The sequence below is a fragment of the Nyctereutes procyonoides genome, unplaced genomic scaffold (genome assembly GCF_905146905.1).
Source record: "Nyctereutes procyonoides isolate TBG_1078 unplaced genomic scaffold, NYPRO_anot_genome, whole genome shotgun sequence".
NCBI lineage: Eukaryota > Metazoa > Chordata > Mammalia > Carnivora > Canidae > Nyctereutes > Nyctereutes procyonoides.
Window position 1 is genome coordinate 77,932,838 of NW_026575126.1, and position 23,585 is coordinate 77,956,422.

General features: G+C 39.8%; 1 protein-coding gene across 1 annotated transcript in view; it reads left to right on the top strand.

The window, feature by feature from the left end:
* Nucleotides 1-3,868: 3,868 nt before the first annotated feature.
* ZNF713 (zinc finger protein 713) overlaps nucleotides 3,869-23,585 on the top strand; it is a 38,221-nt gene continuing 18,504 nt past the window's right edge. The window contains exons 1-2 of the mRNA XM_055340719.1: nucleotides 3,869-4,085; nucleotides 12,938-13,026. Coding sequence (XP_055196694.1) covers nucleotides 3,869-4,085; nucleotides 12,938-13,026 — 306 coding nt within the window. The remainder of the gene's footprint in view (nucleotides 4,086-12,937; nucleotides 13,027-23,585) is intronic.

A 23,585-nucleotide genomic window follows, 5' to 3' on the forward strand; every position in this document is an offset into this window, starting at 1 on the left:
ACAAAGGATTTTAAGAGATTATGAAAAATTATATGTCAACAAATTGGACAATCTAGAAGAAATGGATAAATTCCTAGAAACATATAACCTACCAAAACTAATGAAGGAACGCAAAATTTGGGCAGATCAATTACTAGCAATGAAATTAAATCAGTAATCAAAAAACTCTCAACAAACAAAAGTCCAGGACCAGACAGTGACACAGGTGAATTCTGTCAAAGATTTAAAGATGACTTAATACCTTTTCTTCTCAAACTATTCTAAAAAATAAAGAGGATGGAAAACTTCCAAATTCATTCTATGAGACCAGCATTAGCCTGACACCAAAACAGAAAAGAACACTACATCTCTGATAAAAATAGATAAAAAATCCTTCACAAAACACTTGCAAATAAAACCCAACGATAAATTAAAAAAAATCACTAGCCACAATTAAGTGGGATTTACTCCCAGTGGGGGAAAAAAAAGAGTGGTTTAATGTTTGCAAATCAGTCAACATGCTACATCACATCAAGAGAAAGGATAGGGCAGCCTGGGTGGCTCAGTGATTTATTGCCGCCTTCAGCCCAGGGTGTGATCCTGGAGACCCAGGATCGAATCCCACGTCGGGCTCCTGCATGGAGCCTGCTTTTCCCTCTGCCTGTGTTTCTGCGCCTCTCTCTCTCTCTGTCTCTCATGAATAAATAAATAAAATCTTAAAAAAAGGAGAAAGGATAAAAACCATTAGATCATTTTAATAGACACAGAAAAAGCATTTGACAAATTACAACACCCATTGATGATAAAAGCCCTCAACAAAGTAGGTTTAGAACGAACATACCTCAATATAATAAAGGCCATGTGTGACAAACCTACAGTGAATATCATACTCAATGGTAAAAAACTGAGAGTTTTTCCCCTAAGGTCAGGAAGAAGACAAGGATATCCACTCTCACCAGTTTTATTCAACACAGTACGTAATGTCCTCACCACAGCAACTAGACAACAAAAAGAAATATATGGCACCCAAACTGGTAAGGAAGAAGTAAAACTTCCCTGTTTGCAGAAAGCCTGAAAGACTCCACCAAAAAACTACTAGAACTGACAAATGAATTCAGCAATGTCCCAGGATACAAAGCCAATATAAAGCATTCTATATGCTAATAATAAAGCTGCAGAAAGAGAAATTAAGAAAACTATCCATTCACAATTGCACCAAAAATAATAAAATATCTAGGAATAGACTTAACCAAAGAAGTAAAAGATCTGTTCTCTGAAAACTATAAAACACTGATGAAAGAAACTGAAGACATTCCATCCTTATGAATTGGAAGAACAAATATTTTTTAAAAAGATTTTGTTTATTTATTCATGAGAGACACAGACAGAGGCAGAGACATAGGCAGAGGGAGAAGCAGGCCCCCTGCAGGGAGTCTGATGCAGGACTCAATCCCAGGATCCTTGGATCACCACCTGAGCATTAGGCAGACGTTCAACCTTTGAGCCAAACCACATGTCCTGGAAGAACAAATGTTGTTTAAATGTCTATAAAACCTAAAGCAATCTACACATTTAATGCAATACCTATCAAAACACCAACAGCATTTTTCACAGAGCTAGAACAAACAATCCGACAATTTTAATGGAACCACAAAAGCCCCTGAATAGCCAAAGCAATTTTGAGAAAGAAAACCAAAGTTGGAGGTATCACAATTCCACATTTCTTTTTTTTTTTATTTTTTATTTATTTTTATTTTTTTCCACATTTCAAGTTATATTACAAAGCTATCATAATCAAAACAGTATAATACTGGCATAAACATAGATCAGTCTATGGAACAGATTAGAAAACCTAGGAATAGACCTACAATTGTATGGTCAACTTATTTATGAGAAAGCAGGAAAGAATATCCAATAGGAAAAAGTCTCTTCAACAAATGGTGTTGGGAAAACTGGAAAACATGCAAAAAAAAAAAAAACTGGACATCTTTCTTACATCAATGACAAAAATAAGTTCAACATTGATGAAAGACCTAAAACATAAAATACCTAGAAGAGAGCACAGGCAGTAATTTCTCTGACATTGGCTATAGCAACATTTTTCTAGGTATGTCTCTTGGGGTAAGGGAAGCAAAACCAAAAATAAGCTATTGGGACTACCTCAAAATAAAAAGCTTCAGCACAGTGAAAGTAACAATCAACAAAAACTAGAAAGTAACCTACTGAATAGAAGAAAATATTTGCAATAACATATCTGATTAAAGGTTGGCATCAAAAATATACAAAGAATTTATAAAACTCAAAACCCAAAAAACAAATAATCCAATTTCAAAATGGGCAAAAGACATGAATAGACATTTTTCCAAACAAGACATCCAGATAGCCAAGAGACACATGAAAAGTTGCTCAACATCACTCATCATCAGGGAAATGCAAATCAAAATTACAATAAGCTATCACCTTACACCTGGCAGAATGGCTAAAATAAAAAACACAATAAACAAGTGTTGGTGAGGATGAGGAGAAAAAGGAACCCTCATGCACTATTGGTGGGGATGCAAACTGGTGCAGCCACTCTGGTAAGTGTGGAGGTTCCTCAAATAGTTAAAAATAGAACTGCCCTACAATTCAGCAATGGCACCATCAGGTATTTACACAAATAATGAAAAACAAACACTAATTCAAATTGAGATATGCACTCCCATGTTTATAGCAGCTTTATCTATAATAGGCAAATCTGGAAACAGCCCACACGGCCATTAACTGATGAATGTACAAAGAAGTAGTATATATACACAACATATGACTCAGCCATCCAAAAGAATGAAGTCTTGCCATTTGCAACAACATGGAAAGACCTAGAGTGTATCATGCTAAGTGAAATAAGTCAGTCAGAGAAAGACAAATACCATGTGATTTCACTCATATGTGGAATTTAAGAAACAAAACAAGCAAAGGGGAGAAAAAAAGAGAGAAGCCAAGAAACTGACTCTTAAGTGTAGATAACAAACATGATTACCAGAGGGGAGATGAAAAGAGATGAAGAGGATAAGAATTCATTTATCATGATAAGCACCGAGTAATATATTGTACACCCGAATTACTATATTGCACACCTGAAACTAATATAACACTATTAGCTACACTGGATTAAACTAATTTAATTTTAAAAATCTCTATGTAAATACAAATATCCCTTCTGTATTTCCCAATCCCTTTAACTATGCAGTTGAAGAGCTGGCATCTAACCTTCATCTAGAAGTGATTTACCTTCCATTTGACATGATCAAAAACAAATAGAAGAAATGTCTTCCCAGCAATGAATGTGCTCCATTTAAATGATAGGCTTGTGGATGTCAGTATGTGACCGTTTCTATTTGAAAAGTCTCCAAAGATGAAATAAGATATTTTAGAGTAAACTTAAGGGATCAACCATTGTGATGGAATTTGGTGATGGAGAACATTTTGAATTCCAGCTCAACAAAATATTCCCCTACTTAAAGAATTTTATAAAAAAAAAAAAATGAAAAAGTAGGAGAATTTTATTCTCCTCAGTAGACCTGCAGCACAACAAAGCAAGCTATTCATTCATCACAGTTTGAGCATCTAACTACAAATGGGGAGGGGACTGGCACTCAGGGCCGCGGGGGCGCCTCGCCCAGCAGCTCCTCTGCCGGGGACCGGCCACGGAAGGGTCCTGGGCCGCGTCGCCGCCCCGAGCTCCCAAACCTCCTCTACCTGCCACCGCCTCCCAGCAGGGGCGCTCCGCTAAGCCCGGGCGGGGGGCCACGCCGCGCCCCCACCGCCCCTCCCCCGCCGCTGCGCTCTGCTCCGACCCCGCACGCTGGGGGCCGCACGCTGGAGGCCTGCCGCCGGAGCGCCCCAGCGCATGCGCAGTCGGAGCCCCAGCCGGCACGGCGCGGCCGCCACGGCGGGGGAGCACGTCAGAGCCCGCCGGCGTCGGGGGGGCCCGTCCGGCAGCAGGGGCCTCGCCTTGGGCGTCTCTGGCCGAGGCGGGAGGGTCCTCGTCACCCTGTTCCCCGGAGTTAGGACGGCGGCGGCGGCAGGGGGCGGAGTCGCCCCGCGCCCTTTGTCGGTGGAGGCCGGTGAGTGAGGCGCGGGCCCAGGGGGTGGGGGTGGGGAGTGGGGACGGCGGAGGTGCCGGGTGGCCCCCTGCGCTCCGCCCCGGGCAGCGCCCTCTGTCCGCTCGGAGGGCCTCCCCATCCGGAGACTGTACGCAGAGTTTCCTCTGGGCTCTTCCGCAGTGGGGGTTTCTGTAGAAGAAGGTGGGATCATTTGTTGGAAAGTTTATCGCCTTCTCAACATTATTAAAACATTCACCTTTACTTTTTCTCTAATGGTTTTAAAGGATTTTTAAAGTATCTTTGTTTACATTTCTACCTATATGTTGTTAGGTATTCATTTTGTGTTAGGAATCTACGTTTACCCCACTTGTCCTGCCGTTAGATATTGAATCATTTTCCCACCGAATTGAAGTGACACTTTTATTATATTCTGCAGGCGTGTCTACTTTGTGACCTTGAGTCTGTTTCCAGACGATTTCTCACAGCTCTGACAGTTTTGCCCATAAATGTTTTGCCTTTCATTACATGGGTCTTAGTCTTGGTGTAGATTAACCCAAGTGGTAACTGTTTCCAAAGCAGCAACCATATTGAATTCCTGTAACTTAGAGAATCTTCCTATAGTTGACATTTTTTTTTTATTTATTTACGATAGTCACACACACACACACACACACAGAGAGAGAGAGAGAGAGAGAGGCAGAGACACAGGCAGAGGGAGAAGCAGGCTCCATGCACCGGGAGCCCGACGTGGGATTCGATCCCGGGTCTCCAGGATCGCGCCCTGGGCCAAAGGCAGGCGCCAAACCGCTGCGCCACCCAGGGATCCCCATATAGTTGACATTAATTGCCATAAGTAACTATATACTACTTTGAGAAGAAAACATGTCAAAAACAAAGTTCTGATATGGGATGAAACTGAAAAATCCAGTGTTTGTAAACCTGAGTGAAGAGAGTTACAGACCAACTGAAAAATCAATTTATTTCAATAAACTGACTTTCTAGGGGTATTGATCATTGTTTTGTATTTCCAAAGTATTGAGTTTAGAAATCAGTTGGATAATAATGCTTTTATATGTTTGTCTTTTCCCTTGTATTTTTTAAACCAGTAATCTAGGGATCCCTGGGTGGCGCAGCGGTTTGGCGCCTGCCTTTGGCCCAGGGCGCGATCCTGGAGACCCGGGATCGAATCCCACGTCAGGCTCCCGGTGGATGGAGCCTGCTTCTCCCTCTGCCTGTGTCTCTGCCTCTCTCTCTCTCTCTGTGACTATCATAAATAAATAAATTGAAAAAAAAATTTAAAAAAAAAATAAACCAGTAATCTATACTTGAATAAAATTTTTCTTTCATGTAAAAAAAAAAACTACCGTTTTTAGTGTAAAATATATTTTAATATGTGGCAGAGCAAATCCTCCTTAAATATGTCCTTGGATATAATGGTCAGTTTCTTTTGATGGATTCGAAATAGTGGAAAATGTAAAGATACAAACATGATAATTCTCTAAGAGACAGATTTGATCATGGTAGCAGCTAGTTATTAAATGAGGGAATGTTTGTTGAAAGTCACCGTGTTGAGATCTTTTACATGTTTCCCTATTGCCATCAGGATAATGCTTGCTTTCTTAGAAGTGCCCTCAAAGCCCTTTATGATTTTACTATTGCAGACTGTTTTGTCTTCCTCCCTTGCACATCATGCTGTAGCCATACCAAACTACTTAAACATGATACACAACCCTCTGGGAAAAATTCATTAATTTGATTATGTCAAAATTTTAAATTTCTGTATTCAGAGCAAAGACCTAAAAGTCAACACATGAAAATATTTGCAGCATGTGTAAGAGACAAAGGGTTAATGTCCATTATATGTAAAGAGCCTCTGATAATAGCAAAAAAAAAAAAAAAAAAGGGAAATGGGCAAAGGATATGCATAGGCAATTTATAGTAGAAATATAAGTAACCAAAAAACAACAACAACAAAATTTTAATGCTTAACCTCATAAATAACCATTCGATGCAAATGAAGACAGATATTTTCACTCAGTACACTGGAAATATATAAAAATACTGATGATAAAAGGTGTTGAGGAAAGTGCTGCAGAAAAAAAGTGCTGGGGAAAAGGTTACCAGTTGTAAAATAGAATAAGGTAGTTTATTTTGAAGTTAACAAAGATTTCTTTTTTTTTCATTTTTTTTAATGAATTAATTTTTATTGGTGTTCAATTTACCAACATACAGAATAACACCCAGTGCTCATCCCGTCAAGTGTCCCCCTCAGTGCCCGTCACCCATTCACTCCCACCCCCCGCCCTCCTCCCCTTCTACCACCCCTAGTTCATTTCCCAGAGTTAGGAGTCTTTATGTTCTGTCTCCCATTCTGATATTTCCCACACATTTCTTCTCCCTTCCCTTATATTCCCTTTCACTATTATTCATATTCCCCAAATGAATGAGAACATACACTGAACAAAGATTTCTAATACTGAGTAAAGGATGCTGTAGAACCATGGCACATATTATGGTGTGCGTTAAGTAGGGATGTGGTAATATTATATATGTTCATAAATGCCCAAAAAAGGATGTACACCGAATGACAGTGAAGTACTTCCAGGGAGGGAAGTAGAAGAGTGATTGAACATCACTCAGTGTTACTCATAGACTCCCATGTTTTGTGTCCTTATGTTTTCATGTAACATGTATAAAAAAAACTTGTGTATATCTATAACTTGTGTAAGGAAAAAAAGATGCAGAAAAATTTAAAATTAACTTAAGGAAAGCAGTAAAGAATAAACGACAAATGATAACATGGAGACTACATTTGTTATTTATGTTATCACAAGAGAGTTGCTGTTTACTGTGTTTGTGTTTGGGGACCCCAAAACCATCTGTAGGTTCAGTTATTTGCTAAACAGACTCCTAGAACTCAGTAAAGTTGTTATACTTACAGTAGCATGAGTAGTACAGTGAAAAGATACAGATTAAAACCAGCAACAAAAAAAACAAGAGACCAGGTACAAGCTTCCAGTTGTCTCCTCTCAATAAGAGTAATGCAGATAGTGTTTAATTCTCCCAGAAGTGATATGTAATAACACATATGCAGTGTTACCAATCAGGATTCTCATCCAAACTTTGGCATCCAGAGTGTTGATTAGAAGTCGGTCATGTAGGCATAGCTGACCACCTGTGTAACTGACCTTCAGTCTCCAGTCCTTCCAGAAGTCAAGCTGATACCACATGGCCCAAGAATCCTACCATAAATCCTATTTTAGCATAGCATATCTGACCTCTGGAAGCCTGAGGTAAACAGACACTCATAACAGGCAGGATATTGCAAGGTATTACAGGTTCTCTCTCAGGAACTAGGCCAGGGCCAAACTTTTTCTTAAAATGTGCAGAGTTTGGACACCCAGACCCACTCAGTTAATCCCTTCCTGCACACTATACTCTGTAATAAAGATTTCTTACAAATCAATAAGTAAAAGGCAAAGTGGTAGAAAGGTGGACAAATGACACAAGGGTAAGAGTTCAAAACATGAAATAGGAAAGCTAAAAATAGAGAAGTTCTGCTTCCCATGTTATCTATGAGTTACATACTAAAGTAGCAATAATATACTATTTAAATACTATATGTAAAAAGAATGTTTACTATTCTTGGCTAATGTTCACTGTCATATATTGTTGATGAATTAGTTAATTCTTCAGTGCATTTTACCTTTGTTTTGATCCAGCAGTTCCAATTCTAGGAATTTATCCTAAAGAAATAATCAGACAAGATTATGTCAAAACTGTATGTTTGGTGTTGTCTATAACAGCAAAAGAAAGAAAGGCTCCCAGAAATGTTTATTAATAATGAAGTTGTTAAATAAATTTTGGGCATTGCATGCAATTGATTATATACTATGACACTAATATTTAAATTTTTTTATTATTTTTTATTTGTTTATATATCTTCATATAGATGTTTATTATCATTTTTAAATTGAGTATACTTAACATAATAGTGTTATATTAACTTCAGGTATACAATAAGTGATTAATCAATTCTACATATTGCTCCATAAGTATACTCTTTAATCCTCATCACCTATTTCATCTATTCCCCCCCCCTTCATCCCCCCTACCCACCTCCCCTCTGGTAACTATCAGTTCTTTATAGTTAAGAGTCTTTTTCTTGGCTTGTCTCTCTTCTTTTTTTTTTCCTTTTTTTTAATTTCTTTTGTTAAATACCACATATGAATAAAAATGTAGAATACTAAATAAGGCAGAACAAATTCCTGCCTTCATGGAGGTTAACATCACACAATGGTGAGGTATAAATAAAAATGGCGACTATACAAATAATGACAATGATAAAGGTGCTAGCAAAACCAGGAGGGTATAAATGAGGGACCTCCCTAGGTTTGTATATCAAAACCTTCATTGATTTAAGCTAAGACCTGAAGGGAGAGTAGGTATTGTCTGGGGAGGAGGTAGGGAGATAAAGCACACATGGCACACTTAAGGACGTAAAAGCACAACAGTGTAGATGAAGACTCTGAAGCAAATGGGAGTAGCTCGAGAGGTCAGGAAGCAGGTCATAGGATTTTTTATGGCTTTGTACTGCAGCCTAAGGACTGTAGAGAGCCACTAAAAAATTTCAAAGTGAGGTACTGTTTCAAAGTCAGGTTTGTATACTTTATAAGTAAAGATGCCTTTACCTCACCTGTGGAGGATGCAAAAATAGTTATTGGAAAATCCTAAGGAACAACAATATGTAGATGGTAAGCAGAGGAAAAGGGACTAGTGCATAGTCCACTGAGAAGGACTGTGGACATAAAGCAAAACACAGTTGTCAGCAGCGTCAGATACCCATCAGAGCTCAAGAAGTAATGAACTCCATTGCTTGAACAACATAAGGGTTTTGGATATTCCTAACCAGAGCAATTTCAGTAGTGTGCTGATGGCAGAACAGCAGAAAGATCATACATAGATAATTTAAAAATAAATGGGTAATGAAGTAGAGAAAAGTATTGACAATCCTTTGCAGAGTTGTAGCCTTGAAAAAAGAATGGATGCCAGTTACAAATGGGCACATAGCCAGGGAAAATTTTTAATGTTGAGAGAGATATTAAAAAATTTTAAGGGGCAGCCCCGGTGGCGCAGCGGTTTAGCGCCGCCTGCAGCCCAGGGCATGATCCTGGAGACCCTGGATGGAGTCCCACGTCAGGCTCTCTGTGTGGTGCCTGCTTCTCCCTCTGCCTGTGTCTCTGCCTCTCTCTCTCTCTCTCTCTCTCTCTCTGTCTCTATGAATAAATAAAATAAAAATCTTTAAAAAAAAATTTAAATTGGGCCACCTGGGTGGCTCCAGTCAGTTAAGTGTCTGCCTCCAGCTCAGGTCATGATCTTGGGGTCCTGGGATGAGCCCTGCATGGGACTCTTGACTCCGCAGGGGGCCTGCTCTCTCTCCCTTTGTCCCTCATGTGCGCGCTCTCTCTCTCAAGTAAATAAATAAATCTTTTAAAAAAAAGATTTTAAATTAGGAAGGAGTCAATAAATGTGACAGATAAAGTTGAAGATAGGAATGAGAAGGTACATGCTAGATTCAGGCTTATAGGGAACCTGGAGAAAATGGTCTGATTCCAGGGAAGGAATACTTTTAATGCAAATCTCTGGGCCAAGAATACCCACCTAGAGATGCCATTTCATTACATCTGGGACAGGACCAGTGGATCTGCTTCTCAGCAAATGGCATGATACCAAGGATCTTCAGACCACACTTTGAGGAGCACTGCTGCTTTTTCTATTTTTCCCTTACATGAAGCTACTCCTGTCTTTACTTCCTTTCCCATCCAGTCTAGAATCTAAGGTCTCCTGATTCACAGTTTAATGTTTTGTAAGGTAAGGAAGACTTCAGAAGTGCTGTGGTACTAGATGTGGTGACTGAAGTAGAATGACGATGAAAATCATTGGCATGGAGGAAGTGAAGGAAATGAGAGACTCCAATAGTTGTTCTGAATTTCTGCATCAGAATCACTTGTGAGACATTTAAAAAATGAGTAGATGCCAGACTTCACCTCAACAGATTCTGGTTTAGTAGCTCTTGGGTGGAGCCTGGACATGTATACATTTACATATGTATAGTTTAGAATCTGGGCTTTGTCTAATACACAGCCCAGATTGAGAAAACATGAGTTTTCTACATGATCCATGAAGTTCACTCAGATTTTTAGAAGAGCCTTGAGGGAAAAAGATGTTATCCCTAAAGTCATTCTTCATCTGAATTGATTATAATTCTTGTATTCCTTAGACAGTCAAGGAAATTTGTTACCTTCCAAGCTATCATGGCTACTTATTTGAAAAAGTCTGTGGGATTACTAGAAAAGTCTGGAAAAGTCTTTGTGTGTGTTGTATGAAAAAATTACAATTTGGGGGTGGGGAGTGGTTGGTTTAGAGGGGTTTTATGTGTGTATCTTTCCAATACAGGAATTGAAAGGGAAATTATGAGAAGAAAGATCAGATACCAACAATGAAAAGGTACAGAACAAGTACTAAGGAGAACTTCAGTGTATCCTAGAAGGAGCCTAGAGCTGTGAACCAGGGATCTTCAGTTTCAGATCCCTCATTAAACCAAAACACTGAGAACTAAATCAGCATTTCCAAGTGTGTGTTCTCTGGAGACTTAGTCTTATCAGATGCCATAAAAAATTCTCAACTAAATTTGCATAGACTATATCATATATTTGACACTCCCCATCCCCTTGGGGTCACACATATGACGAAGAAACATGTTCTGCCTCACTTGGTAAATGTTTTTATTGTTGTGAATAGTTGGTTTTGAAGTGATTGGGTTTGAAATGTCAAGCATTCTCAGAAGATTGCTGGTGGCTCTTCAGAGAGTAGGACCCTTGTAGAGCTTTTGCTTGGACCAATAGGACCTGCTTTTTAAAGTGCTTTTAAATTATGCCTGAAAGGTCTGCCTCTTAGTTGACTGGTTGTAAAACTGTGGATTTGTGCCATATCTTGAGTGGTGGGTGGCTACCTCATCTAATAGACCATTCCACTGGAACTGTGATTTTCTTTGTTTAAAAAACTTGCTTCTCAGGAAATGACTTCATTCTTCAGTTCCATCACTAACTTTTGAGAGAAATTTTCAGGCTAACCTTTGTGAACAGAAAAAGAATGTATCCTTCCACATTTCTAAGCCATTCAAAGTATTTTACCCTGTTGTTAATGTTGATGAAAGTCTTTCTGAAAATCTTTCACTAAGCAAGGACCACGTGTTTTCTAGTCTGAGAAGAGGGTGGGTAGGAACTGAGGCCAAAGTTTGTTGTAGCTGATGGATATGTATATCTCTGCTTTTTGTAATATGTGAATCTAAGAAATTTTAAAAATGCTTTTTGAATGTTTTTAAAGAATCCCACACTGTAGTATGTCCTATCTTTATGAATGGTAGTTTATATGTTTCTTTACAGACTCTCTAGGTCCCTAGTTGACTCAGACTGCTGGATTTTTGTTGACTGGTGCATCTCATTACAGGTGCTCAACCTGATATTGTGTCTTACAAGATCCCTGCCAGGAGAGAGATTTGAATGTCATAGTGAAGTCCATACATGAAGAATTGATGCCTTTAGTGGAAAAAAAAGTAATAGCCATCTTCAGGAATTCCCACATCTCAATTCTGCATGACAAAGCAAGATTCTAAGAGTGGCTGCCCCTGAGAAGCTGAAATCTTGTGGATAGCTTTTGGCTCCTGAGGCTCTCATCAGAGATGAGGCACCTTTAATACCTGGGAGTGACTATTCTCCATAAGGCACTGGAAAATCAACTTGCAGGGACTGACAAGGACACTGAGACTGTTAGTCCTAGTGTGTCTCCTGACGGTCCTTCTAGAAGAGAGCAGATCTTTGGTGACATTACAACTTACGAACTGTACAGAGGTGTAGGAATCGTGGTGGTGCACTGAATCCGGCACTCAGAAAAGAAGGTGAACACTCTTAAAACTGAGAAGAGTGAAATCTCCTTTGTATATGAGAAAGATCATGTTAAAAAGAGCAAAAGAGGGATGCCTGGGTAGCTCAGCGGTTGAGCGCCTGCCTTTGGCTCAGGGCATGATCCCAGTGTCCTGGGATCAAGTCCCACATTGGGCTCCCTGTGAGGAGCCTGCTTCTCCCTCTGCCTGTGTCTCTGCCTCTCTCTGTGTGTCTCCCATGAATAAATAAATAAAATCTTAAAAAAAAAATGAGTAAAGGAGAGAAGATCTTTGGAGTTTGAGTTTGGGAATGAATTTATCACCTTAAAGAATAAGATTAGGCCCTTAACATAGGTTTTTTTTGTATCAGCTCATCTCAGTGGATCTCATCTCCTACTTCCTACTTAAAATCACTGGGTGACTTTAGATTTAAGATGCTGTTTCCTAGGCCCACCCCAGACCATTTTGGATAATCCTGGATTTATCCAAATCTCTGGACTGGATGGGTGATGGGCATTAAGTGGGGGTATGTGTTATGATAAGCACTGGGTATTGTATGTAAGTGATGATTCACTGAATTCCACTCCTAAAACCAATATTGCACTGTATGTTAAACTAACTAGAATTTAAATAAAATTAAAAGAAACAAAAACGAAAAAACATCTCTGGGAATAGGGGCTGAACATTGGCATTTAAAAAAAATCCCTGAAATGTGTAGTCAGGACTAAAATCCACTGAGCTTTCTATATGCTACAATAAGAGAAAGAGAAGATCCTACACTGAATTCCTCAATAAGTTATTCAACTTTTAAGCTTTTGTCTTAGAGGGCTTCTCTCTAAACTGCCATCCTGACAGGAAGTAAACATTCCAAAGGTTAGTTTCAGCATTAACGTCATGTGTTTACCAAATGCTTCTTTTTTCTTTTTCCCAGTTATGCCCTCTTACAATGCTATACTTTCCCAAGGGGAGAACATGGAGGAAAAGGAATTGAATGATGGATCACAGATAGTCAGGTCTCAGGTAAGTTCAGTTTTACTCTTTTCTGAAATGCTGTTATAATTCTAAGAACATGGGCACTTTTATTTTTCAATTCTCAGAAGTGAATCCAGAGCCCTTTAGACTGTTAGGACAGATGATAATCTCTACAGGATGTTTCCCATTCACTTTATATACCCTTTATAGCTCTTCTCTCCTTCCCAGCATTTTTAGTAGATCATGGGCTCAGGTCTGTGCTGGATATTGTAAAAGAAAAAGAACCCATAGACTATCTTTTAATCACCCATCACTTAAGCATTTCAGCAGACTTTAAACAACACTTGCCATTCTCTGCAAACAATGACTGCCATTCACTCTGTAAAGGATGATGTCCAGGTCACAATGACTACTTGGGACTAATGACATTATTTAATATGCCTGAGGACATCTGCCAGGAGTTAATGTTTATCAAGAGTCTGTTGTACCTCTTGCAAAAGCTGTCTAAGCCTGTTGCTAACTATTTTAGAATTCGATTATGTATTATGTAAACTGATGAGGTGTAACTATGACAAGGATTTGTTTCAAATGCTTTGGAAAGACCTTATAAACGTCAGTCACTTTTTAAAAAATTGCTATCAAATTATGTGTGCGCAAACTGTAACACACTGAAGGAAAATCATAAAAATCTTAGAGGATTCTACACCTATATTATTTCCAAACTGTCACTTGCTTGTTGCATTTTAATGAAACAGAAACTGATGCGTTAGGAGTATGGACATTTCATTATTAAAATCACTCTCATAGAAAAGGCTTGGTTTCACATCAACAGATGAGCAAATGAATATGAAGTTATATATTTGAAATGAAAGTGTTAAGATATCTTCTGTGGATCTCAACTTTAACCAATTTTTACCTTAACACACCAGATACTAGTATCAAATGCTTTAGATTATATGAGATAAACATTGTCTATAGGTACCCAATAAACTCATCAGAGGAGATTTTACCCAGCGAAACCTACAATATTCATAAAAGTCTAATGTTGGATGCTGCTAAGCATGCAAAATACAACAAATACAAGAGGTAATCAGAGAAGGGAGAAATCTTTTTTTTTTAATAATAAATTTATTTTTTATTGGTATTCAGTTTGCCAACATACAGAATAACACCCAGTGCTCATCCCATCAAGTGCCCCCCTCAGTGCCCATCACCCATTCACCCCAACCCCCGCCCTCCTCCCCTTCCACCACCCCTAGTTCATTTCCCAGAGTTAGGAGTCTTTATGTTCTGTCACCCTTTCTGATATTTCCCACACATTTCTTCTCCCTTCCCTTCTATTCCCTTTCACTATTATTTATATTCGAGAAGGGAGAAATCTGATTTGAGACTAGAGGAATGAGAGTAGACTTCATAAAGAAGGTGGAGTTTGAATTTTTGCTAATATCGGTAATTTGAAGATTAAAGAAGACAGGACCATTGCAGACAGGAAATAAAATTTGTGCAAGAGCAGGGACAATAAGGAAGAGGGAGATTGTCCGCTGCAGCTGAGCATTATTTGGTACATTGCTGCTTTGGGATCTTTGGATTGCAGGGAATAGACTTATATTCAGTTCACTCTTAATTATAAGGTTCCTCACAGACAGTACTAGGAAGACATCAAAAACTCAAGTGATACAGTGAACTGCTTCTTGGCATTCCAGCCAAAGGGGTTTGTTTTAATTCTCCAGAACCCCTTGTTATGTTAAGAAACAAGGTAGTTCATTCAACAAGTATTTTTTGAGCAATACAATGTGCCAGAAATTGTGCTTGGTGTGAGAAATACATCAGTGGGCAAAAGAGATATTTTCTTTTTTTCTTAATAAATTTATTTTTTATTGGTGTTCAATTTGTCAACATACAGAATAACACCCAGTGCTCATCCCGTCAAGTGCCCCCCTCAGTGCCCGGCACCCATTCACCCCCAGCTCCGCCCTCCTCCCCTTCCACCACCCCTAGTTCATTTCCCAGAGTCAGGAGTCTTTATGTTCTGTCTCCCTTTCTGATATTTCCCACTTATTTATTCTCCTTTCCCCTTTATTCCCTTTCACTATTTTTTATATTCCCCAAATAAATGAGACAATATAATGTTTGTCCTTCTTTCACTCAGCATAATACCCTCCAGTTCCATCCACGTTGAAGCAAATGGTGGGTATTTGTCGTTTCTAATGGCTGAGTAATATTCCATTGTATACATAAACCACATCTTCTTTATCCATTCATCTTTCAATGGACACCGAGGCTCCTACCACAGTTTGACTATTGTGGACATTGCTGCTAGAAACATCGGGGTGCAGGTGTCCCGGCGTTTCATTGCATCTGTATCTTTGGGGTAAATCCCAGCAGTGCAATTGCTGGGTCGTAGGGCAGATCTATTTTTAACTCTTTGAGGAACCTCCACACAGTTTTCCAGAGTGGCTGCACCAGTTCACATTCCCACCAACAGTGCAGGAGGGTTCCCTTTTCTCCGCATCCTCTCCAACATTTGTGGTTTCCTGCCTTGTTAATGTTCCCCATCTCACTGGTGTGAGGTGGTATCTCATTGTGGTTTTGATTTGTATTTCCCTGATGGCAAGTGATGCAGAGCATTTTCTCATGTGCATGTTGGCCATGTCTATGTCTTCCTCTGTGAGATTTCTCTTCATGTGTTTTGCCCATTTCATGATTGGATTGTTTGTTTCTTTGGTGTTGAGTTTAAGAAGTCTTTATAGATCTTGGAAACTAGCCCTTTATCTGATATGTCATTTGCAAATATCTTCTCCCATTCTGTAGGTTGTCTTTGTCTTTTAGTTTTGTTGACTGTATCCTTTGCTGTGCAAAAGCTTCTTATCTTGACGAAGTCCCAGTAGTTCATTTTTGCTTTTCTTTCTTTTGCCTTCGTGGATGTATCTTGCAAGAAGTTACTGTGGCTGAGTTCATAAAGGGTGTTGCCTGTGTTCTCCTCTAGGATTTTGATGGAATCTTTTCTCACATTTAGATCTTTCATCCATTTTGAGTTTATCTTTGTGTATGGTGAAAGAGAGTGGTTTAGTTTCATTGTTTTGCATGTGGATGTCTAATTTTCCCAGCACCATTTATTGAAGAGACTGTCTTTTTCCAGTGGATAGTCTTTCCTCCTTTTCGAGTATTAGTTGACCATAAAGTTGAGGGTCCACTTCTGGTTTCTCTATTCTGTTCCATTGATCTATGTGTCTGTTTTTGTGCCAGTACCACACTGTCTTGATGACCACAGCTTTGTAGTACAACCTGAAATCTGGCATTGTGATGCCCCCAGCTCTGGTTTTCTTTTTTAAAATTCCCCTGGCTATTCGGGGTCTTTTCTGATTCCACACAAATCTTAAAATAATTTGTTCTAACTCTCTAAAGAAAGTCCATGGTATTTTGATAGGGATTGCATTAAACGTGTACATTGCCCTGGGTAACATTGACATTTTCACAATATTAATTCTGCCAATCCAGGAGCATGGAATATTTTTCCATCTCTTTGTGTCTTCCTCAATTTCTTTCAGATGTGTTCTATAGTTTTTAGGGAATAGATCCTTTAACTCTTTGGTTAGGTTTATTCCTAGGCATCTTATGCTTTTGGGTGCAATTGTAAATGGGATTGACTCCTTAATTTCTCTTTCTTCAGTCTCATTGTTAGTGTATAGAAATGCCACTGACTTCTGGGCATTGATTTTGTATCCTGCCACGCTACCAAATTGCTGTATGAGTTCTAGCAATCTTGGGGTGGACGCTTTTGGGTTTTCTATGTAGAGTATCATGTCATCAGGGAAGAGGGAGAGTTTGACTTCTTTTTTGCCAATTTGAATGCCTTTAATGTCTTTTTGATGTCTGATTGCTGAGGCTAGGACTTCCAGTACTATGTTGAATAGCAGTGGTGAGAGTGGACATCCCTGTCTTGTTCCTGATCTTAGGGGAAAGGCTCCCAGTGTTTCCCCATTGAGAATGATATTTGCTGTGGGCTTTTTGTAGATGGCTTTTAAGATGTCGAGGAAAGTTCCCTCTATCCCTACACTCTGAAGAGTTTTGATCAGGAATGGATGCTGTGTTTTGTCAAATGCTTTCTCTGCATCTAATGAGAGGATCATTTGGTTCTTGGTTTTTCTCTTGCTGATATGATGAATCACATTGATTAATTTACGAGTGTTGAACCAGCCTTGTGTCCCGGGGATAAATCCTACTTGGTCATGGTGAATAATTTTCTTAATGTGTTGTTGGATCCTATTGGCTAGTATCTTGTTGAGAATTTTTGCATCCATGTTCATCAGGGATAGTGGTCTGTAATTCTCCTTTTTGGTGGGGTCTTTGTCTGCTTTTGGAATTAAGGTGATGCTAGTCTTATAGAATGAATTTGGAAGTACTCCGTCTCTTTCTATCTTTCCAAACAGCTTTAGTACGATAGGTATGGTTTCTTCTTTTAAACGTTTGATAGAATTCCCCTGGGAAGCCATCTGGCCCTGGACTCTTGTGTCTTGGGAGGTTTGTGATGACTGCTTCAATTTCCTCCCTGGTTATTGGCCTGTTCAGGTTTTCTATTTCTTCCTGTTCCAGTTTTGGTAGTTTGTGGCTTTCCAGGAATGCGTCCATTTCTTCTAGGCGGCCTAATTTATTGGCGTAGAGCTGTTCATAATATGTTTTTAAAATCGTTTGTATTTCCTTGGTGTTGGTAGTGATCTCTCATTTCTCATTCACAATTTTATTAATTTGAGTCCTCTCTCTTCTTTTTACTAAGGCTGGCTAATGGTTTATGTATCTTATTAATTCTTTCAAAGAACCAACTCCTGGTTCTGTTGATCTGTTCCACAGTTCTTCTGGTCTCGATTTTGTTGAGTTCTGCTCGAATCTTAATTAACTCTCTTCTGCTGGGTGTAGGATCTATCTGCTGTTTTTTCTCTAGCTCCTTTATGTGTATGGTTAGCTTTTGTATTTGAGTTCTTTCCAGTTTTTGAATGGATGCTTGTATTGCGATGTATTTCCCCCTTATGACTGCTTTTGCTGCATCCCAAAGATTTTCTTTGAATGGTTGTATCTTCATTCTCATTAGTTTCCATGAATCTTTTTAATTCGTCCTTAATTTCCTGGTTGACCCTTTTATTTTTTAGCAGGATGGTCCTTAACCTCCACGTGTTTGAGGTCCTTCCAAACTTCTTGTTGTGGTTTAGTTCTAATTTCAAGGCGTTATGGTCTGAGAATATGCAGGGGACGATCCCAATCTTTTGGTATCGGTTCAGACCCGATTTGTGACCTAGTATGTGGTCTATTCTGGAGAAAGTTCCATGTGCACTTGAGAAGAATGTGTATTCAGTTGAGTTTGGATGCAAAGTTCTGTAGATATCTGTGAAATCCATCTGGTCCAGTGTATCATTTAAAGCTCTCGTTTCTTTGGAGATGTTGTGCTTAGAAGACCTATCGAGGATAGAAAGAGCTAGATTGAAGTCACCAAGTATAAGTGTATTATTATCTAAGTAATTCTTCACTTTGGTTATTAATTGGTTTAAATATTTGGCAGCTCCCACATTCGGGGCATATATATTGAGGATTGTTAAGTCCTCTTGTTGGATAGATCCTTTAAGTATGAGATAGTGTCCCTCTTCATCTCTCACTGCAGTCTTCGGGGTAAATTTTAGTTTATCTGATATAAGGATGGCTACCCCTGCTTTCTTTTGAGGACCATTTGAATGGTAAATGGTTCTCCAACCTTTTATTTTCAGGCTGTAGGTGTCCTTCTGTCTAAAATGAGTCTCTTGTAGACAATAAATAGATGGGTCCTGCTTTTTTTATCCAGCCTGAAACCCTGCGCCTTTTGATGGGGTCATTAAGCCCGTTCACATTCAGAGTTACTATTAACAGATATGAGTTTAGTGTCATCATGATATCTATTCAGTCCTTGTTTTTGTGGATTGTTCCACTGAATTTTTTTTTGTTTTAATTTTTATTTATTTATGATAGTCACATGGAGAGAGAGAGAGAGAGGCAGAGACATAGGCAGAGGGAGAAGCAGGCTCCATGCACCGGGAGCCCGACGTGGGATTCGATCCCGGGTCTCCAGGATCGCGCCCTGGGCCAAAGGCAGGCGCCAAACCGCTGTGCCACCCAGGGATCCCTGAACTTCTTCTTAAAGGGGAATTTTAAGAGTTCCCCTTAAAATTTCTTGCAGAGCTGGTTTGGTGGTCACATATTCTTTCAGTTCCTGCCTGTCTTGGAAGCTCTTTATCTCTCCTTCCATTTTGAATGAGAGCCTTGCTGGAGAAAGTATTCTTGGTTGCATGTTCTTCTCATTTAGGACCCTGAATATAACCTGCCAGCCCTTTCTGGCCTGCCAGGTCTCTGTGGAGAGGTCTGCTGTTACCCTAATACTCCTCCCCATAAAAGTCAGGGATTACTTGTCTCTTGCTGCTTTAAGGATCTTCTCGTTATCTTTGGAATTTGCAATCTTCACTATTAAATGTCGAGGTGTTGAACGGTTTTTATTGATTGTAGAGGGGGGATCTCTCTATTTCCTGGATCCGAATGCCTGTTTCCCCTGCCAGATTAGAAAGTTTTCAGCTATGATTTGTTCAAATACATATTCTGGATCTCTGTCCTTTTCGATGCCCTCGGGAACCCCAATTAAACGTAGGTTTTTCTTCCTCAGGCTGTCGTTTATTTCCCTTAATCTATCCTCATGGTCTTTTAATTGTTTGTCTCTTTTTTCCTCAGTTTCCCTCTTTGCCATCAACTTGTCTTCTGTGTGACTCAGTCGTTCTTCCACCTCGTTAACCCTTGTCCTTAGGACTTCTAGTTTGGATTGCATCTCATTCGATTGATTTTTAATTTCTGCCTGATTGGATCTAAATTATGCAGTCATGAAGTCTCTTGAATCCTTTATGCTTTTTCTAGAGCCACCAGTAGCTGTATAATGGTGCTTCTGAATTGGCTTTCTGACATTGAATTGTAATCCAGATTTCGTAACTCTGTGGGAGAGAGGTCTGTTTCTTTCTTTTGAGGTGAGGTTTTCCTTCTAGTCATTTTGCTCAGTGCAGAGTGTCCAAAAACAAGTTGTAATGGGAAAAGGAGAAAAAGAGAGAGAAAGAAGGAAAGAAAAGAGAAAAAAAAAAGGACGAAAAAAAGAAAAAAGAGAAGAAAAAGAAAGAAAAAGAAAGGAAAAAAAAGGATGGGTGAAACAAACAGAAATCGAAAAGAAAAGAAAAAAGAAAAGAAAGGAAAGGAAAAGAAAAAAGAAAAGAAAAGAAAAGAAAAGAAAAGACCACGGGGGAGTATCTTCAGATTCTGTATACTTTAAGTCCCTTGACTTCCCCTGGATCTGGTCTGTCTAGCTGGTCTTCTGGGGGAGTGGCCTGTTGTGCTGATTTTCAGGTGTTAGCACTTGGGGGAGCTGCTCTGCTCCCTGCCTGGTGCAGGGCTCAGTGGGGGTTGTTTAACCCGTGAGGCCCCAGGAGGAATAATCCCAGTGGCGGCGGCAGCTCTGGAGCCCTGGATTCAGCTCCCACAGTAATACTGAGCTCTCTGTCTGCAGGGCCTGGAGGCTCCGGGGTGGGGCCGCTGATCTGCTCAGCTTGGGGCAGGAGCGTCCTTGCTGTCCTGGGCCCTCCTGTCCTCTGCCTGTCCTGGGGGGAGGCCGGATCCTGGGCTGTGTCCTGGGGCCCTGTGCTGTGGGGCCTGCGCTGTTGGATTCGCGCTCCCGGCCGCGCAGCCCCCTCCGCAGAGCCGCTGCCCGAGCCCCTCCGATCTGCTCCTGGGTCATTGTGTGCGCGCTGCAGCCCGTAGGGAGCTTGGCGCATTCTCCTAGGGCGCAGGTGTCTGTTAGTGTTCCAGGGAGCCCGAGGGCATCCCCGCCCTCCTGGGGTCCTGCTATGACTCCCTGCGGGTGCCTTTCCACCAGGGGAGATTGGTGAAGCTCCTGCTTCTCCGGGACGGGGCTCTCCTGTCCTGGGGACACTCGCCCCAGCCTCAGCCCGGCTCCTCGCGGGGCCCATCCCCCTTGGATGCCTTTTGTTTCTTTATTTCTTTTTCCGCGTCTTCCTACCTTGATAGAAGCACGAACTCTTCTCACTGTAGCATCTCAGCTGGTCTCTCTTTAAATCTCAGGCCGAATTCGTAGATTTTCAGGATGTTTTGAAGGTTATCTAGTAATTTGGTGGGGACAGGTGATTTGGGGACTCTACTCTTCCACCATCTTGCCCCTCCCCCTCCTTCAATGCAATCCTGATGAAAATACCGCAAGCATTTTTTTCACAGAGCTAGAACAATCCTAAGATTTTTATGGAACCAGAAAAGACTCTAAATAGCCAAAGTAATGTTGAAAAAGAAACCAAAGCAGGAGGTATCAGAATCCTGGACTTTAAGCTGTATTACAAAGCTGTGATCATCAAGATAGTGTGGTACTGGCACGAAAACAAACACATAGATCAATGGAACAGAATAGAGAACGCAGAAATGGACCCAGAACTATATGGCCAGTTAATTTTTGACAAACCAGGAAAAAATATCCAGTGGAAAAAGGACAATCTCTTCAACAAATGGTACTGGGAAAACTGGACAGTCCCATGCAGAAGAATGAGACTAAACTACATCCTTACACAATGCACAAAAATGTATTCAAAATGGATGAAAGACTTAAATGTGAGACAGCAATCCATCAAAATCCTAGGGGAGAACACAGGCAGCAACCTCTGTGACATCAGCTGTAGCAACTTTTTTACTGGGCACATCACCACAGGAAAGGGAAACAAAAAATGAAGTAATGGAACTTCATCAAGATAAAAAGCCTTCTGCACAGCAAAGGAAACAATCATCAAACTAAAAGGCAGCCTATGGAATGGGAGAAGATATTTGCAAATGACATATCTGAAAAAGGGTTAGTATTCAAAATCTATAAAGAACTTATCAAACTCAACACTCAAACAAACAAACAAACAAACAAATAATCCAGTTAAGAAATGGGCAGAAGATTTTCCCAGCACCATTTGTTGAAGAGACTGTCCTTTTTCCAGTGGATAGTCTTTCCTGCTTTGTCAAATATTAATTGACCATAGAGTTGAGGGCCCATTTCTGGGTTCTCTATTGAGCCACGTGCAGAAGAATGAAACTGGACCATTCTCTTACAGCATACACAAAGGTAAACTCAAAATGCATGAGAGATCTAAATGTGAGACAATAATCCATCAAAATCTTAGAGGAGAACACAGGCAACACCATTTTTGAACTTGGCCACAATGACTTCTTGCAAGATACATACATGAAGGCAAGGGAAACAAAAGCAAAAATGAACTATTGGGACTTAAGATAAAAAGCTTCTGCACAGCAAAAGAAACAGTCAATGAAACTAAAAGACGACCTACAGAATGGGAGAAGATATTTGCAAATGACCTATCAGATAAAGGCTAGTTTCCAAGATCTATAAAGAACCTATTAAACTCAACAGTAAAGAAACAATCCAATCATGAAATGGACAAAAGACATGAACAGAAATTGAACAGACATGTTCAATTGTTCAAACATGAACAGACATGTTCATTGTTCAGACATGAACACCAAAGAAGGCATACACATGGCCAACAAGCACATGAGAAAATGCTCTGCATCACTTGCTATCAAGGAAACCACAATGAGATACCACCTCATACCAGTGAGAATGGTAAAAATAACAAGACAGGAAACAATAAATGTTGGAGAGGATGTGTAGAAAAGGGAACCCTCTTGCACTGTTGGTGGGAATGTGAACTGGTGCAGCCACTCTGGAAAACTGTGTGGAGGTTCCTCAAAGAGTTAAAAATAGAGCTACCTTACAACCTAGCAATTGCACTGCTGGGGATTTACCCCAAAGAATACAGATGCAGTGAAAATCCAAAACACCTGCACCCCAATGTTTATGGCAGCAATGTCCACAATATCCAAACTGTGGGAGGAGTCTTGGTGTCCATTGAAAGATGAATAGATAAAGAAGATGTCGTCTATATATGCAATGGAATATATAGACCCAGCCATTAGAAATGACGAATACCCACCATTTGCTTCTATGTGGATAAAAATGGAGGGTATTATGCCAAGTGAAGAAGTCCGTCAGTTAACTACCTAAAATTTAAATAAAAGAAACTGCAAAAATAAATTAATAAATAGAATTAAGACATGGGGATGTAATGTATAGCAGGGGGACTATTGTCAATAATATTGTATTGTAGATTAGGAAGTTGCTAAGAAAGTAAATCTTAAAAGTTTTGACCATCAGAAAAAAAATTTGGTAACTTCGTATGGTAAGAGATGATAAATAGACAATATGGTTATCATTTGGCAATGTATGTAAATGTGGAATCATTATGTTGTACACCTGAAACTAACACAATTTATCTCCATTATACTTCAATAAGAAATGGGAGAATTACTTTATAACCTTCACTGGGGAAAGACTTTATAATTACTGGGAATCTAGATGCCATAAAAGAAAAGACTGATGGGTTCCACTCCTTAAAAAAATGTCCAGAAATCTGCATGACAAAAGAAACTATTAGCAAAATAAAAAGACATTGGCAAATGAAGAAAAATATTTTGCCAGTCAGATAACTGTG